The sequence below is a fragment of the Streptopelia decaocto genome (genome assembly GCF_964273445.1).
Source record: "Streptopelia decaocto genome assembly, chromosome: 3".
Lineage (NCBI taxonomy): Eukaryota > Metazoa > Chordata > Aves > Columbiformes > Columbidae > Streptopelia > Streptopelia decaocto.
The window spans coordinates 89,071,977-89,090,013 of record NC_138656.1 but is presented as its reverse complement, the minus strand read 5'-3'; the positions used below and the strand labels follow the sequence as shown (position 1 = coordinate 89,090,013).

At 39.1% G+C, this 18,037-nt stretch overlaps 1 protein-coding gene across 2 annotated transcripts in view; it reads left to right on the top strand.

Moving 5' to 3' along the window:
* Positions 1-18,037, top strand: part of KCNQ5 (potassium voltage-gated channel subfamily Q member 5) — a 287,966-nt gene that overhangs the window by 264,169 nt on the left and 5,760 nt on the right. For both annotated transcript variants that reach the window (XM_082047469.1, XM_082047470.1), the window contains exons 11-13: positions 8,861-8,969; positions 16,550-16,681; positions 17,534-17,660. In XM_082047469.1, coding sequence (XP_081903595.1) covers positions 8,861-8,969; positions 16,550-16,681; positions 17,534-17,660 — 368 coding nt within the window. The remainder of the gene's footprint in view (positions 1-8,860; positions 8,970-16,549; positions 16,682-17,533; positions 17,661-18,037) is intronic.

The following is an 18,037-nucleotide window of genomic DNA, read 5'->3' as shown; positions in this document are numbered from 1 at the left end:
GGGGCAAGAAATGACACTTGCAATAGACCTTTTGGACAGAGACAACATAATACTGAGTGCCCAGTCCAGTGTGAAAACTTTATATCAGCAATCTAGTGAAAAAATAACCTCTCACTATGAACTTCCCCTTCCAAAAGAAAAGATGCTCATATATTTGCTTGATTTTCCTTTCAACATGTTGGATTTGGAGTTGTAAATGATCTTCTGTTAGTGCAGGCAGAGGAGGAACTACTTCATTGAGAAGGTGAGGTGCACTGAACTTTGTGTAAAAATAAAGCAAATAAGCAAGTATAGAAGTCGAGGGTTCAGAAAGGAAGAGAATTTTTTTGCGTACAAGGACCATCTAAGGCAGATAGTCAATGTATCCACTTTGCAGGGCTGACCGAGTTCTGAAAGAGGTGGTTGGAACGTGGGACAAAATGATCAGAAAAAGACTGCTGGAAAAACGAAACATTAGCAATTAGAAACTGTCCTGTAAGGGAGGTTTCTAATCCAGACAGGAGTTTATGGATGCAGCTAAGAGGCTGACATGATTGAAAATGTCATAGCCTTCCTCTTAAGCTACCCAGTAGAAAAAAGCTTACTAACACTCCCCTGCTGCATATTAAAACCATAGAAGGAGGGTTTCTTGGCAGCAAGCAAAACACTTAAGCTGGCCACAGGTATCTCCCAAAAGGATTCTGGCATGGCAGCCTTAGAACAGTATGCACTGTTAGACAAATGGCTTGCTTTATGGGTAGCAACAGTCCTCTGAAACTGCCAATAAACCATTTTCTCCAATTGCCAAAGTGGGCCTGGCAATGGCAGCAATTATTTCAGCTACATATGTGCTTTTGCAAATTGAATCCAAACCTGACAGAGCTTTGATGGCTGGAGGGAGCTTTGGCGGCATGGCTACAGATGCTTTCTAGAGCATTTAACAACAGTGCAGGGAAGTGAAATTGAAAACCAGAGCTTATGTAATCTGATTTTAAATACATGTCCAGCCTCTGCTGACATGTGGCTCACAACTGCCAGAAATCTTGTTGAAGAGGAGCTGTCCCTGCACCAAAACCAGAGAAACCACATCCAAATTGCCCATGGGGAATGGCCCTGGCACATGAAAATAGCCACCGGCAGGGGCCAAACCCATGCCAGAATCTGTGCAAGCAATCAAATAATACAGGTGATCTCACACCCTTGCCTAAGGCCTTGTTGTGCTTAGCATAGATCCAGCCACAGAAACTAACCTCACAAAATTTCTCTCTTCTTTTCTGAGGAAGAGAACCTTTTCTGCTTAAATCATGCTCCAGTCTTGCACAGCCACAGCTGAAGTAATGAACGGATATTATGTTGTGCATGCAGTTCTCAGTGAGGGACAAAAATGCCCTATTATACTTGTTTTTTACCATCTAAGCCTCTACATGAGTTATTGTGCCTTCACTCTAACCTAGAGACATTGTGTCGCTTTTTGAATAAAACATAAAATGCGTTCAGCGCTGGAGATATTACAAACATATTTCATTTGATTAATTAAAAAGGAGTCTCTAAGGAAATATTTGATTTCTTGCACCATCCTGGAACATTATATGCTCACACGACCTCTAGCCTTTTATTCCCTACAGAGTACTTGCACAAAATCCTCAGGGTAGAGTATATTATAAGAGCCATGGAAAGAATGCAATTGTGCATTTGAGCCCCCATGTCCTCAGTTACTACCGTGTAATTTATGTATTTCCTTTCAGTAGCACAAACATCTTGACCTTTTATAAGGTTCACTTGACATGGCAAAGGTCCTTAGTTTGGTTGCTTTTACATCTCCGTTAGCTTAGATTTGCTGATTCAAAATGAGGCTGCACGATGTCAAAACAAAGCTGCCTCAATTTGTATAAACCCCATATGATGGGGCTAAATGATATGTTATTATCAATATATCGGTTCCTGCCAGGCAGTAGATTAATTTTCTTGTGATGGTTTAACTCAGTGATAGAGGTTTCATTTATTACCACTGTCACTGTAATTAGTTAGGGAGATCTTATAAAAATAATCTGGCATTCTGACCTAAGCTCATTTTTTTCATTTTGTGCAAATAAGTAGTAGCCATTGGTTTTGAGGCATTATTTTAGTTTGTTCCAACCAAGATCCTGGCCATATGAGACCATATTTAGTCTCTCCTTTATGACACGTGTTGAGGAACCTACTGTGCACCGTTGCTTGCTGGACTGAGGGCTCACTTGGTGGTCACAGGTGGATGATCAGCAAGGTCAGCTCCATGAGGGGCAGCAGCAGACCACCGTGCAGAAGTATGATTTGCCTGGATTTCAGACAACCTCATCTGCAGTGAAGAGTAAAGAAATGAATCAAGAAGTCATGCTGAGAGGGTGCTCATAAAAATTCCTAAACATTATATAACCCACTTGCACCAAATCAGAAACATTTGAGGAATGTTTTTATTTTCATAAAACATCACTGGGAAAATATTTCATGGCTTTTTAAAATGTAGGACTCTGCTGTGGCTACCTGAATCTAAAGCTGCCGTCCTCTTTTCTCCTTTTGCTTGTAGCTACCACCTCCTTCAAACAGCAGGACCTGGAAATCTCCCAGGGCACAAGGCCCCTGTAGTCCTTACGGAATACCAGACATCATATCAACTGATGTGGACTACAAGGTCTCACAGGGAGACAGTCAGTTAGGCATGACATTTAGCTCATTAGTCCACAGTTCTAGATCTGAGCACGTATATCTGCAATTTCTTCTGCAGTTTTAACTTCTTGTGTGCAGTGTACATAAAATAACAGAGAGATGTGTAGCTAAAAATACACTAAAACCATATGTTTGGAATCACCCAGCATTTTTCTTTCTTAGTCTAAACTTGCTGGCTAATGTGCCACTCTTTCTAATAAGATCAGCCATTTTAGCTGCACAATTACTGTGTGTATAATGAATTGTTTTTACAAAGTCTCCTGGTCCTCCATATCATCATTCAAAATGAAAAGGACTCCTTTTTAATTAAGCAGTGGGAACTGTTCCATGAAATATTTCCAGTGCAGAAATTTTTTGATAAGTTAAATAATAACTGAAGATAATTGAGAGTTGTTAGCAGGGATTGCCAGAATTTTAGATACTTGAAACTTGCCTACATTATATGATAACTGATATAAATTAAGTTTCTGACCCTAAAAATTACACTTACAAAGAAGGGACACTAGATACTTATACCCAGAACGTAAAAACTTTCCGCCAATCCTATCTTCCATTTTGGCCAAATCTGAACTTTTTTAGAAATGTTTTCACCTGTAAAATGTTGTTGGGGATATTAATTGTGATATTCTGCTTCATAGTGCACTGCAGCTACTGAATTCCAGTTCCGGTGTCCTCTTCTCTTCCCCAATCTGGAAAGCTTTGCCTTTTTCAGGAGAAAGACCAGGGAGCAAGGAAGAGGCTATGGATACGACTGCGCTTCTTGTAGGTGCTGCCTGTAGGTCGTGCAGAAGTTCTGCTCCTTCCAGAGGGCACCAGTTTCCTTCCTCACCTGAGAAATTGCTTTCCAGCATCGAAATGTCAACCATTTCTTAAAAGCTCCCTGTAAACCATGTTCTAAAATGTTGTCAGCCTTATCCCGTCTTTCTTTACTTTTGTCACTTGAATACTGTTGACAAAATCCCTGTCACTACCAGGGATTTTGGTGTCATTTTCTAGACAGATATTAAGCATCTAACATGAAGAGCGTGCCATGGAAGTTTACTTGTCCTGCCTCCTTTATTCTTTCGTGATTAGAGGAAAGCCTTTTTTTCCCATGGATTGAGGAAATAAATACATGATTCATTCCCTTGGACCTCCTTTTTCTAGCCGCTGCTCTGGAAAGCATGTAAAAATGGGTTGTTGCCTTTCCCTTTTTGGAGAAGCTTTGGGCGTTCTCATCATTATGCATGCAATTAAGTTCTATCCCAATTAGCGTTGCTTTTTTCACTTGATTTTTCCTGTAGAGCTTAGCAAGCAATCACGGCAAAACAATTTCTGTGAACTCTTTACTGAAAGAAAGTCAGCTTGTTGGTGATTTAAAGCAAAGTAAAATTTGAAAGAAAATCGCTCCTAAGGGTGGCGAAGGGAATTTGTATTCATGGTTCAGCAAACAGGAAAATAAGGAGAGCTTGTGAAGAAATGAGAAGTTTAATGAAACAAATTTAAACAAAGGCACTAGACTGAGACATTGTATTTTGATAAAGGGAAATTGCATGAGTTGTATGAACATAAACTGTGAAGATGTTTGTACTTACAATAATTTTTGAGGGAAAAACGTAACTGAGATTTTGTGTAACATTCAGTGCATTATATAATAACATTTGTGGAAATACTATAAAGTAAGTACAGAATATCTCCATTTTTTATATAATGTAGGCTAAATCCCAAACTTCCCACAGCAAACACACAGGGTGAAGAAAGGTATTCCAAAGGCAGCGTAAAGCTGAGTGAAATGCACCTACCGTGTGGGCATCCTAGGCAGTACCTACAGCAGCAAAACAGGGGGTCCACGTTGCTTTCAGAAGAGGCTGAAAGAACAGAATAATGAGAGTATTAAGCTGCCAGCATCTCTCACCTGAGCTCAGCAGCCATTGAACAGTAAGGCAGCAAAACATAAACAGGTGCCTGAAGTTGACAGTCTGCATATGACTCTCAGTTATTGATGTTACAGCACAGTGTTGTGTCAATTTGGTAAAAAAAGGTGTGTACTCAGACTCAGCAGAATGATTTAGGTCACCCACATGAGGAGCCCTAACTACCTCCTACACAGAGTAAGATCTAAGTGCTTTTGAAGGCTTCCAAAAAACAAGTGTTGGGATCACTGTACTGTTTACTATGTTAGGAACACTTCCACAGGACTATTCATGGTGTCGGCACATGCACTTAGTAATGCTGGACTGTCATTGCTAACATATGGCAGTTCCCAGAAAACAAATTAAAGGGTACAAAATCTTTTTGATTCTGTTCAACAGGCACATAATTACTTGACTGTTACTGATATTGAAAGCATGGAGCTATGAGGGTGATCAGAGCAGTGTCACAGTTCTCCTGATGCCAAAGCATGTTATTAAATGACAGAAAACGCTTCTAAGAAAGGGCACATGGTATTTACAGAAATAATAAATCAAGCCTTATGCGTAACTTCTGCACAGAGCCATATGAAATGCAGCTACAAACTTGTAAATTTTTTGTTGGTGACATACAATGTTTCGGAACTGTAATTTTTAGCCCTTTCATTTTGGTTGATCATAAATGACTGGAGTTTGCATGAAGAATGCATAAATACTGTGACAAACAGGGAAATATCAAGATTATTTTAATAACTTGTGCATGCCTTTCTTCTGTTTGCTGGCAATTGCTTATTTGCTGTGTGATTAAATCAAAGACTGCTCTTAAGGAAGAAGAAGAATTAAAAAGTGGCAAAGACAAGACTTTAGCCCAAAGTAAATAATGTCAAAGATCATGAGATAATGGCAAATGCCTCATCAGTTGTGAAATAAACATATCCTGAATTGTGAAGATGCTGGTATTAGAAAAGGGGAATTGTTTCTGGGTTGCCAGACTGGCTGACACCCGTTCTTTGGAAGACTTGCAGGGATGTGTCTAAATCTGGAGAGAGACACTTTGGCCACCATCAAGGCTGGATTTGTGAGCTGCCCAAGCAACAGACTTGAGAGTCCTGTTGAGCTGATGGTAGAGGCTCCTGGAGAGAAAGAAGAACCAGTGTTAGCCCTAGGAAGAGCCCTAGGATGGCCTGGCAGAGCGGCCAAATTCATGCAGAGCAGCTTCTGCCTAAGGTTCCTTGTGGAGCCCACTTGGACCATGTGCAGTCACCTCAACAGAAAGCAAGAGATGTGACCAAGGACTACAGGGAACGATGAAGAAGTAGATGTGTGCCAGGCAAGGCATGAGCTGTCATCAGAGTGTCTACCTGCCCTGTTAATGATGGGGAGGGCTCTCTCTGGAAACAGACAACAGCATGAGGCTGGGCTTGTTGGGGGCCATAGCTTAACCCTGTCTGGGAACAGGCAGCAATTTTAACAGCTGGAGCTGCTGAAGCAGCCAAACTGGCCCCAACATGGCCCCGACCTCGAGAATGAACTCAAGAGGAGCAGAAGAGATACAAGTACATCTCACCTCGTAACTATGTCATACACAACATGAGCTTCCACTGGAAGAATTCAGCAGAATGTGAACTTTGATTTCAATGGGATTTTAAGCTGGATTTTTTTTTCCAAGTTGTTACTCCGCATTTCCCAAACTTTTTCCCAAGTCTGCTCAGTATCAAAAAAAACCATGAATGTTTCCCATATGAATCAAACAAGGTTTATGGCTCTTCACAAGTTTTATTGACATGTGGTACCGAGTGCCTGCTATAATGAAGGAAATTCATGTCAGTGGGAATATTAGAAAGTAAAAAAAGGAGGTGATTTATTAGGAGTGGTATCTCTTCTTAAAGCTAGCTTAAATTTATAAGAATTTTCCAGCGTCTGTCTAAAGATTTTGCTGATGTTTGTGCCCATATCTGAGCAACATGGAATACTCTAATTGCACCACACTGTTCTCAAAACAGTTCTGCAAAGTTACGCTGTGTTAAGCCCTTTTATTAATGACACTGTACTTGGCAAAGGACCCAGGATCCATATCAGTGAGAGAACCATTCAGAAACATGTTTATTTTAAACTTACAAGTTGGAGGCTCCTGTTTCACTGGGGTTATGTGGTAGTAGCTCTTATGACCTTAGCAGAATTATTCCTAATTTACACCAGCATAACTGAGTAGATTCAAACCTTAGAGAGCCTCTGGTGATGCCAGTTGCATAAAAAGCCCTGGCTTTAGTATGGTACTTAGAAATGAGCTGGGAGATTTCAGCGCTTGAAGAAATAACTGGAGAGGCTGATCAAACGTGACATCTGGAAAGTTAGTGTCGAGGAATACTTAGCACCTTTGGAGACAGAATTTTACATAGTGTATATACCTATCAAACTAACTACCTAGTTTATTTCAGCTAATTATGGTTTTGAGCAGGGATCCAAATCTTAGTTAGGTGGGATAGGTGGAAATAAAAATATAAGTCAAGTCAGTAGCAAAGCTCGTGAAAGAGTGCAAGAAAAAACCTCTTGTCATCATTGTAGTTATGACAGTAATAGCATGGAAGGGGAGGTTTCAAAGTTTTGTATGAAAATTTCAGTTTTACAGTGTTAAATTGATTTTTTTAAGGTTGCATTTGCTTGTTTCATGTGTACTTGAAGACATCATTAACTTGGCTATAACCCATCTTTCTTTCTATATTAAGCTGATCTACCAATGATAAAACCCCCAACTCTTCAAAGCTGCAGTAGATGTTCCTCATAAATGTACCAGTTCAGCAACAGTCAAAAAAAGAAAATATATTCTTGAGGGTAATGGACTAGCCAAAGTCATCAAAATAAATTATTATGGCCAAATACTAAATCTACGAAGACAACACTGCAGCAATACCAGTTCCTGAAGATGCAGCCTGGTACGATGCTGTTTATTCCAAGAAAGCATTCATATTCGATTTAAAAGGTAGCATGAAATTTCCAGGACCTCCTGATTGACAAATAATATTTTTCATCTTTTGTTTACAGTCTTTGTGAAAAGGGAACTTGCAAAAAATGTCCTGCAATCATTTGTGGCTAATTGTGTTTCAAAATTGCTTACAATAGAAGTCCCTGAAATGGTTTACATGCAGTGGATGACTAAGCCTATGTTTTAAATAACAGCATGAATGTACATAGGGACACAGGACTGGGAAGAAATCTCCTCCATTACTGAGGGTTACTGAATCTGGTCCTTTTTTCTCTATTTCATATGTCCTTCTCTCATTTTACACTCTCTTTCTTATGAAGCAGAGACACATGTCAAAATACACTGACCTTGGGTGAAATTCTTCACCTGGAAACTTGGTCTTTAGGCAGGTGAAGAGAGATGGTTGGGGAGGGAAAAACACCTACCTTCAAGAGTCTTTCTGTACTTCACATACCTTCAAGGCATATTTGACATAGGGACATCCACCAACCCAGCCCTCCCTGTTCTGTTCCCATTCCAGCACATTTTAAGTTTGTAAAACTTCTTGGTCATGCATCAGTCCCTGGTTTTTTTGTGTATTCAGGTACACTGGGCACTTCTGAGATTTCTAGTTAATTCTCAAATGGTAAGTCTGCAGAGGTGATGTTAGAAAAGGGTAAAGGATCTATTTTTTTTCAGGCAAATAAATACAGTAACTTGGCTTAAACTCTTATTGCAAAGGAAGGCTGCAATACATACATGGCTCTGAGGTTTAAGGTGGCAGTTGATACATGATGGATCTCATTTTCTATTCATTTGTGGCAAAAAGGTTTTTCGTTTATTTTCACCTGCAATAAAGCATTGGATCATTCCACAGCCTCCTTAGTAAATGAAATGGATCTTCTCCTTTGTCTTCAATGTCAGTTTCATCCATAGTGGTAAAAAAAATCAACAACTGGATATAACTTCAGCATCTCTTAGTTCTTCCATCACATCTGTTAGCTCACCACTTTCCCTTAAGAGAGAGAATCTGATGAAAAACAGTGAGACATCAGGAACAGACATGCTGGTACCAAACTCTTAATTTGAAAATTAACAGGGTTTTCTTCCTTTGTAACTTTTACTGTTTACACTGGAGACTACCTGGGCCTTTAATGACATAAGCATAGACACAGACAAGTGCATCATATAGTTTGTAAACTCATGAAGCTCTGTCTTATTTGATTTGTAGTCCTTAATTTTCCAGAGCCACTGTGCACACAGTTAGAAAACACTTCGGAAGAGATTTTGAAATGCTGCTTGTTTAGTCTGCTCTTGTATTTTGCAGCTGACACCAGTCTTGGAACAGATGATGTTTATGATGATAAAGGGTGCCAGTGTGATGTGTCAGTAGAAGATCTCACCCCTGCTCTTAAAACTGTCATCAGAGCAATTAGGTGAGTAAAAAAATACCAAATAAATAAGTATTTGAGATTTCTTAAATTAAGATACTAATTATCTAGAGGCCAATTAATAAAATGGTAATTTGTTGAACTTATTATATGGTTATTCTATTTCTATATTTGTTACATAACTAATAATGATATAGTTTACTTATGCTTCCTTTTCATCAGTATTTTAATTGAAAGTTGAAATATTTTATCTGTTCTGTTATCAGATTTTCAATGTCTAAACCTGTTACATGATTTGCTTCACAAAAGAGTAATGAATGCTGGTTTCCACTATATTTCCCATAATGCAAGTTACTGTAATCCAGTTTGATGTAGTTTTACTGAATGTATATCACCTTACCTGGAAAAAGTTATTTCCTTTAAAAGTTTACATTTTCATTGCATTTCTGTGTTCCTGAGACTATCTGTCATATGACTTTTATTTCAACTTTCTTCTGATAACAACAGAAAAATTACTTTTGTTCAGTTGTGCAAAGCCTTGCCTGCCATTATCCATTGAACTAAATATAACCCAAATAACTTAATAGTCTCCTTTTCCAAGAGAGTAGCAAACTGCATTGAAACTTATAAAATTACCTGTACTGAAAGCTTAAACTTAGCATTCTTTCTCCTGAGACTGCCAAGGCTCTTCATCTCCCTGAATATTTTGAAATGTAAATTCTGGCAGGCCAGATCCCCACCATAAAGAGAACATGGACAAGCGAGGAGAGCTCAGGTGTTCCGTCTCTGCTGACAGCAAACCCGTGGTTATTGGTGGGGTGACCCGCTGGCTCTGCAGCACAGCCACAGCGGTGCCTGGCACCCCTCTTGCAGCAGTCACCAGGCGGTTCTGCAAAGCCTTGTGGAAAGACGATGTTTTCCATCAGGGAGACTCTTGCCTTAGTCCTCTCAGCACTATGGGAAGAAAAAACTCAGGCTCTTTATGAAATAATTTAATGCAGTGATAACCTACAGGCTACTTGTATTTCCTTCCCCCTTTTCCCACTGATAGCCAATGAAGACAGATAGTAAGGCTGTTTCTAAGACTTTTCTACTAGCACAGGCAGCCTGACAGATCGCTTGCAGACGTCTGTTCCAACCATTTTTCCAGCATGCCTGGAAATTACCTCGCAGGATGTGTCAGATACCAGGTCTGTGTCCACAGCCACTGAAACTGGCCACTCAGATGTCACCAATGAGAACTATCTCTCGCCAGCAGTGTTTCAGTAGGTGAAAGAAATCCAGAGAGTGGACACCCATCTACAAGGCAGACCTATTCCTTCAAATGGAAAATGCTCAAATTAGGAACAATCAGCATAGCCTGTTGGCTCTGGTGCCAAAGATCCTTGTCTGTGATGTTGCATTTTAAATAGACTGGTTGACACTTGGCTCCAAGCGCACCTTGTCACTGCATTGCCAAGTGATAACAATGGTCATCTCATTCTTAATACTGACCAAATTCTTTAAGATCAACTTGATATTTTAATACTAAATTCATGGAGCTTGTTTTCAAAGGCACCACTGGATTGTGCGGTGCATCATCTGCATCTTTTCTTGGTTCACTTGGTAATTATCAGCTCAAATGGAGAGTCACCAGATGCAAAAGACCTTGTTGGCAAACTTCCTCACCAGTGCCATCCACAGAAATGTTCCAATAAGAAGAGCAAAGATGCAACAGTTTGTTTCAGATTAGTACTATTTAACTGATAAGAGTCAACTTTTTACATTATCATTAACTTTTTCTCTGTGTACTTGGCTTACAAAAAAACGGCTCATTTCACTACTGAGGCTGAGAATAAGAATTCTGCATCTCCACTTGCTATCAGGTAGCCACAAATCTTTCCCATCTCTTGCTGCAAATGTTAGCGTTTCACTAAATTACAAGCAGCACATGCATGTTGCTTCAGAAACATACCTTTGAGATCTGTAAAGCAGTAATATGCAATGATCTTTAGACTTTTGTTAAACGTTATACCTTAATCTCTCAAAATCAAGTGTCTGATAATTCAGTTTGTCAGGTAGCTGATACTCCTCTTTCTTATTATTCAGAGTATCTGTTACCTGACTACACTGGGATCTATGCAAACATCTGAAGAAGGATCTGAGACACTATATAGTAGCTGTAGAATTTCAAGATGATAACATCTGCCTATATGGAAACTTTGTGCCTCATTTTGAAGCTTGTTTTTAGCAATGGCTTTTAATTGCAAAGGCAATGGGGGAGGGTGGAGGCTGGTTTTCCTTTCATGCTCATATACAGGAGCAGCTGAAGACAGACGGTACTTGAACAGCTTCATAAGACACTGTGCAAAAGACCCCAAATTGAAGCATATATAGTTGAATCTATTCAGGGTACATCACCTTGAAACACTGCAGTAAGGGACAGTAACTATTTTGTCCTGCTTAGAGCTGGGTACAAATTGTTTTACAATGATACAAATGGTCCTATTGTTTTTGAAAAAAAAAATGAAATTAGGAAAATTAATTCATTTTTGTGGGTTTACAGAGGTAGGGCCTCTCACAGTTTTGGAATCAGAAAGGATTGGGGTTTTTTTGATGTGGAAGGAGCCTAGAATATGCAGGTTACTCTCAGGTTGGGCAGCCTTGAAATAGTGAAAGACAAAAATTGGTTTAGTTATAAGCTTTCATTTTGTTAATTTCAGAGCGTACTGCTTCAGTTTTGACCTTGTTTACATTTTTTCCAGGACTAACTTATTCTTCAAAACAACTTTTGATCTTAAACAAACAACACCCTCAAACTTTCATTTTGAAATGGTCAAAAGAGGAGATGGAAAAAATAGCCTTTTCTTGAAAACCACTTCAATCTTTTAACACATTGGCCCTTTCCTACATCAGGACTCTTAGCCAGTCCTACTAAAGACCCACTGGGCAGACCCGTCCAGTAACACCAAACTGTCAGCCTCCTCTCAAGGCCCCTCAAGCTGAGTCCTCTACGGTCCAGTTCTTGTGCTGCCCCCTTACTGCAAACTCTCTGTTGGAAAAGATCAACTGAGGCAGTAGAGAAAGCCGGGAAAAGCTCCTTGAAGCATTTGCTCAGTGTTGGGTCAGCAGGTAACAGACAGGCAGCGTGGTAAAACATGGTGTGCTCCACAGCATGCCTGGGGCTAGGCCAGGGTGAGTGACACATGGTGTGAATTTTGGGGCTGTCCACTGCAGGGACGCGAGTTGGACTTGATGATCCTTGAGGATGCTTTCCAACTCAGGACATTCTGTGATTCTGTGAGTCCTGCTCCTCTGCAGCCTCCATCTGGGGCAGAGCAGCATGCAAAGCGGTGCCCTGAGCCTTTGTGCCACCAGGTTTTTGTGGCACTGCTCAACCAGCCCTAGTCTTGTCTTGAACAAAGGCCGTTAATATCCTACAGTTTTCCTGGAGACTAACAAAAAAAACATTGCATTTTCCAGCTATGTTAGTTCACAATGATGAATGTATATAAAAGAGACTTAAAAAGAAGATGAGGATACCTTGTTTCCATATACTGCGATATCTCTGATCATTTTTCATAGCAAGAGACAGTAAATTCTGTAATATTCTCCACAATGGAAATGATGGAATTATTTTACTATTTATAGAATATAAAATTAGATTTGAGAAGCATTAATAAATATGCAATAGGAAATAACGGCAATGGCAGGAAGATGAACTTGCTGACCTAAGAGGTCTTTTCTCTCTTTAACTCTAGTGATTGCATAGATATGTTTTCATTTGTTGTTAATGAGAAATAATAATAAATGTAGCTTAACGTAATGAAACTTGAGAATTCATGAGCTGATAAGCTGTAAAGTTAATAGTGATACATATTTAATAGCCAAAGAAGGAAAATAATTTACCATTTATTCTCAGTCTTTGAAACGTTTATGAGACACCTATGAAATGTATTTCTAGCAGCCATTATGAATTCGTACAATGGCGGTGTTTCAGAATCCTCTATTTCTTTTAAATCCTAATGCACTGTATATTTTCTGCCCAGATGGTCTTCAGAGCCTAGGCAAAGCTCTGAGATGTGTCTTTGGCTACTAAAGCACTGTGCTTGGGAGGAAATGATGTCTCTGGCTGCTAGGGGATGGGTTAGTCCAGGCCGACACCCGAGAGAGGAGAGAATTTTGACCCACTCACCCTGCACATAGTGAAACCATCTCTCAACCACCTTTGTCTGTTGGCCTCTCCATGTTTCCAAGAAGAATGGTTATTTGGCAAGCTAAGGGTAGAGAGACAGAGGAACCAGCACAACTAGATCTGTGTGCACCTGCTTTCCTGAGGTAGTGAGGGACCAAACAACCTGTGGGCATCTCATCTAGCCATGGGCAAAACAACCTACCTGTCTTGTAATCCTTAAGGCAGGAACCATCTGTGAGTTTACCTGAATACCAGTAGAATGAAGCTCAATTTCTTCCTGAGATAGTGAGAAGACTGACAAGACACAGGTTTAGAAAAATAACAAGAGCATGACCAGGCTGCAAGGAGGTTTAGAGATGTTCTGACTTGGTGCCAGTCTCAGCACAGTGCACTAATGACAAGCAGAACAGTTTTTCATAGTGGAAGGGGCAACATGAATGGAAAATAAAAAGCAACAAGTATCAGGAAAGATAAGCAACCTGCACATTCAGAAAACACTGTAATTCTAGATCAGTGCTGAACCTGCATTTGACAACAGATAAATGAAATGGATGCTGCTTTGGGGTGCTAGGGGTCAATAAGACAAAAGTTGGTATTGGACCTCTAACTTTCTACCAATCATCAGGGCATCTAAAGATTAGGGGGGGCTGTGGTTTAGACATTAAGTGCAGACAAGGCACTCTGATATATGGGTCTAATTCAGCGCAAGAGTTGTTTTTCTGCTCTTCTCTGGATGCATCATTGAAATAAGCTACATTTTATGGCTACTTCTCACCAGAAAATTGTCGCACTTGGGACCTGAGTACGTTTACAACCCTGTATCATCTGTCACATTAGATCTGAGTTTTAAAATGCCACCTCACTACGTGGCATACAGGGATTTAAAAATACAAATAATGTTTTTTAAGAAAAATCATGGGCACTACAGGCTTTGTTCTTCTGGGTTAAATCTTAATTGAGTTATGCCGTTTGGTCAGTACTGGTGGTGCAGTATCAAACTCTGTTCAGTTTACGGTGAGTCTTGTTTGCCCCCGTGTGGCACAGCTGGAGATGACAGACCAAGCAGGACTTGGTTTGCTCTGCTCCTCCTGTTTGTGTGAAGGGCTGGAGCGTCGGATATTTGGGGTATAAACCACTTTGTGCTCATTTTCCCTTTTTTGCACAGGTACATTTTCCTCCTGTGCCCGTGTAACCAAACCCTCTGCTTTCATCACACATGAGCACCCCAGAATAGGCGACTTTTTATTCCAGAAGTACAAATGAAGGAAGCTCAAAGACTTTTTTGTTCTCAGTTCAGCTACTACTTTTGAATGTGCTCTGTGTAGATGTAATAATCTCTCAGGATGGGTGTTCAAAACTGTCAAGTTCAATTACATAGTTATTTCAAGATACAGAAAGATAATTGAATTTTTAAAATTGAAGTAAATAACTATGGAAAATGAACTCAATAACTGCAAAGCAGTTGCTAGGCTCCACCACTGAAAGAATTCATGTTTCCTGCTTCTTAATTACCTTTCGGGCTTTTAAACTGCCAGTCTTTTACAACCCTTCTTTTTTTTGCGCAGTTTTTGTATAATTTTGTACATTCCAACAAAAAGAAGTAAGCAATATGGGTCTGTTCCAAATCCTGCTGAAGTTAATCAAGATGAGCCAATAACTAAACTAGAAATAGTACAATTACACCTCACTGATACAGCTGTGCAGCTTTTGGTCCTGTGTTTGACTTCTGAACAAACTACCTTGATAACCAAAATAGCTGTTACAAAGCCGCAAGGCACTACTGAAGACTTGTGCACACTGGTTAAGAAGCTTCTATGGCTGTTAATAAAAATTAGCCTTCTGTCTCTTCCCTTGTAAAATCACCCAGCTATGGTAAATTCAGTTGTCTTCAATTATGCTATTAATCCTCTGGCTCTGCTTTTCTAATAGCGTTTCATGTTTTTACTTTATCAAGAGAGTAAAGTAAAAAATTGTGAATACCAAAACAGAGAGAACAATAACAAAATAATTATATTCTTGTAACATGAATAAAGAACTAGATTCCAGGAGATTGTGCTGTCAGACTATTATGAACAGAACATCTTGGCATCATTTGACAGCTAAAAGAAAAAAAAAGTCTGCATCCCAGCTTCAGAGGCCTTCAGATTACAATAGATGCTGAAGGCGATTAGTCTGTAGAACTGGCTGATAATGGAAAAGAGGGAAGTGCATCATCTGACATATTTAAAACTGCATGGAGATCAGTCCCGAACTGTCAAGGTGATGTACTACTCCTAATAGGCCTTTTCCATTTTTAATTTCTACAATCAGAATCATAGTTCAAGCTCTATACCAGTGACAAGCAATCTTATTTTTAGCTGGAAGTTACCAGAATGGGAAATATCAACAACCTAAGCACTGTGGGAACAGGCTGATATTATTTGGAAGACCATTTGACACAGACATGTATGACACAGAAATCTGTAGAGGATCACTACCTACTATTAATCTGACTCTACATACCTATTATCATATAAAAAGTATGGTTTTCCTAAATTCTACTGAAACACTACTAATCTATTTTTATCATGGAGAGAGACATGGGTTTTTTTCATTATAAGTCATTGTCTTACAGCTGCTATATACATATCATAGTAAACAGGGAGGGAATATATTAGCATGAAATATTGGCATTTGGAATAGGATACCAATTTACTGTCCCTGCTTTTTTAATTTCAATAGATTGCAAATATCAGCAGTTTGGCCTTAATGGAGATTCATGAGCCCTGTAACACAGACCAGTGTGGCCAACACACCTGGTCCCTTGGCTTCTCTCATTTTTTTACAAAATTGAAAGAAAATAACTGAAAATGAGCACCAGAAAAAAAAAAAAAAAAAAAGAAAGAAAGAAAGAAAGAAAGAAAGAAAGAAAGAAAGAAAGAAAGAAAGAAAGAAAGAAAGAAAGAAAGAAAGAAAGAAAAAGAAAGAAAGAAAGAAAGAAAGAAAGAAAAAAGAATACAATTATTTATGTTTGCATAGTCAATTTTTAGAGAAATCTTTCCTCTAACAAGGACAGAAGTAGCTTAAGCACAAATGTAGCTTACAGGCTATTGCACTCAAATCACTAGGACTAAACCCAGGTTTAAGTTAAGCATGTACTTCAGTACCTTTCATATCAGGCATCTAGCATAAAAAAGCCAAATAGGTGAAATAGGTGGATACTGATAAACTAAACACGCTTTGCAGTCCATAAAACAATGTTACTAGATCTCTCTTAAAAAACAATTCAAAGAGATAGCTGCAATGCATTTGTACTTACAGGAACAATTTTGTAAAAGGAAAAGTTCCCTTGCGCAAGCTGTATTGAAAATATTTTACATTTAAAGATTAGATGTCAGATTTTGCCAATGGAATATATTGTATTGTTTCACAACTGTTGAAGATTAATCTGTGAAATGCTTTTTCCCCACAGAATTATGAAATTTCATGTTGCAAAGAGAAAGTTTAAGGAAACACTCCGTCCATATGATGTCAAAGATGTCATTGAACAGTATTCAGCAGGTCATCTAGACATGTTATGCAGAATTAAGAGTCTTCAGTCACGGTAAGGAAAGAATAATTTCTGCTCTGCAGAAGTATCTTATGTCATTCACTGCATAATGAATATAGGCAACATTTAACATTTCTGTGCTATAATTGGGTACAAATTGCCATCAATGCTTCAGCCCAGCCTCTCTTTCTGTGAACACAGCTGTGCCAGAAATTACACTGTGGGTAAAAACAGACAAAAAAGCATGTATCTAATTTGTCCCCTGAAATGAAAGTCTGAAAAATAGAAAAGGTAATCCTTTATAGGTAAAGCCCATTCATAAAGAAGGAATTTAGTCAGCAGGTTGCCAAAAGGATGAGGTTGACATTGAGAACTGGTTTTCTCCCACCTCAAACTTTCTTTTTCACATAAAAGAAATTGGGAACTACCGGTAGTGTAGTATTTATGTGGGGTTTATGTCATAGGTTCCCAGCAATAATAATTTTTTTAAAAAAAAAGCACCATGTGTATGATTACAAGCATCAGAGCTGACACTCCTGCTCCAGACTGACAGCTTTCCCAGGACTTGATGCTGCTGTTAGGACAGGAGCACTGAGCGTGGCACTGGTACCTCTGTTCCTCCACAACATCAGGCTGCTGGAGAAGCCACCTCCTCCCTCCCCCTCTCAGCAAGTCCAGCCCTGGCTCTGGGCTAAATGACGGCTAAATTCTGGCCCCCAGCTGGTGCCAACAGAAAAGAAAAGCAGTCTCAAATGCTCAAAAAATCACTCCTTTTATTTTTCTTAGTTAATAAAATTAGGTTTGTCTTCTTTCTCAATTGCTTTTCTGAAATACTGTGATTTTCATTTTTAATTCCATATCATCAACGTTTTCAGGAATCACAGCAGCTTTTGATTTCTCTTACAGTGTTGATCAAATTCTTGGGAAAGGACAAATCACGGCAGATAAAAGAAGCAGAGAAAAGAATCCTGCAGAGAATGAGACAACTGATGACCTCAGTATGTTAGGGCGTGTAGTCAAGGTGGAGAAACAGGTAGAGTGATCATCTATGTTGCTTTGTCTTGCTCTGTTTCTTATGTGTATTTTATTGCCAGTTCCAAAGGCTGAACAGGTAAAATATTTTTTATAGCATCTGCTTCATTTACATGTTGAAATAAAATTGATATGAATTGTATTACCTTAACTGTATAGAAAAGTAAGGAAGGAAAAATCACACGTTACTGCATTTTTTTCCCCTTTATCAGCTTGCTTATGGAAAATCTAGATGGCTTTTGACATTATTTTTCCAGGGTCAATAGCATATACCAAGCCTCTGCCATTTTTCCCTTCAGCAGTGACATTTTCCCTTTGCTTGGGTTCCAAATAGTTTCAATTAGTATTTGGCACTAATGTTAACATTTTCCTCTCATC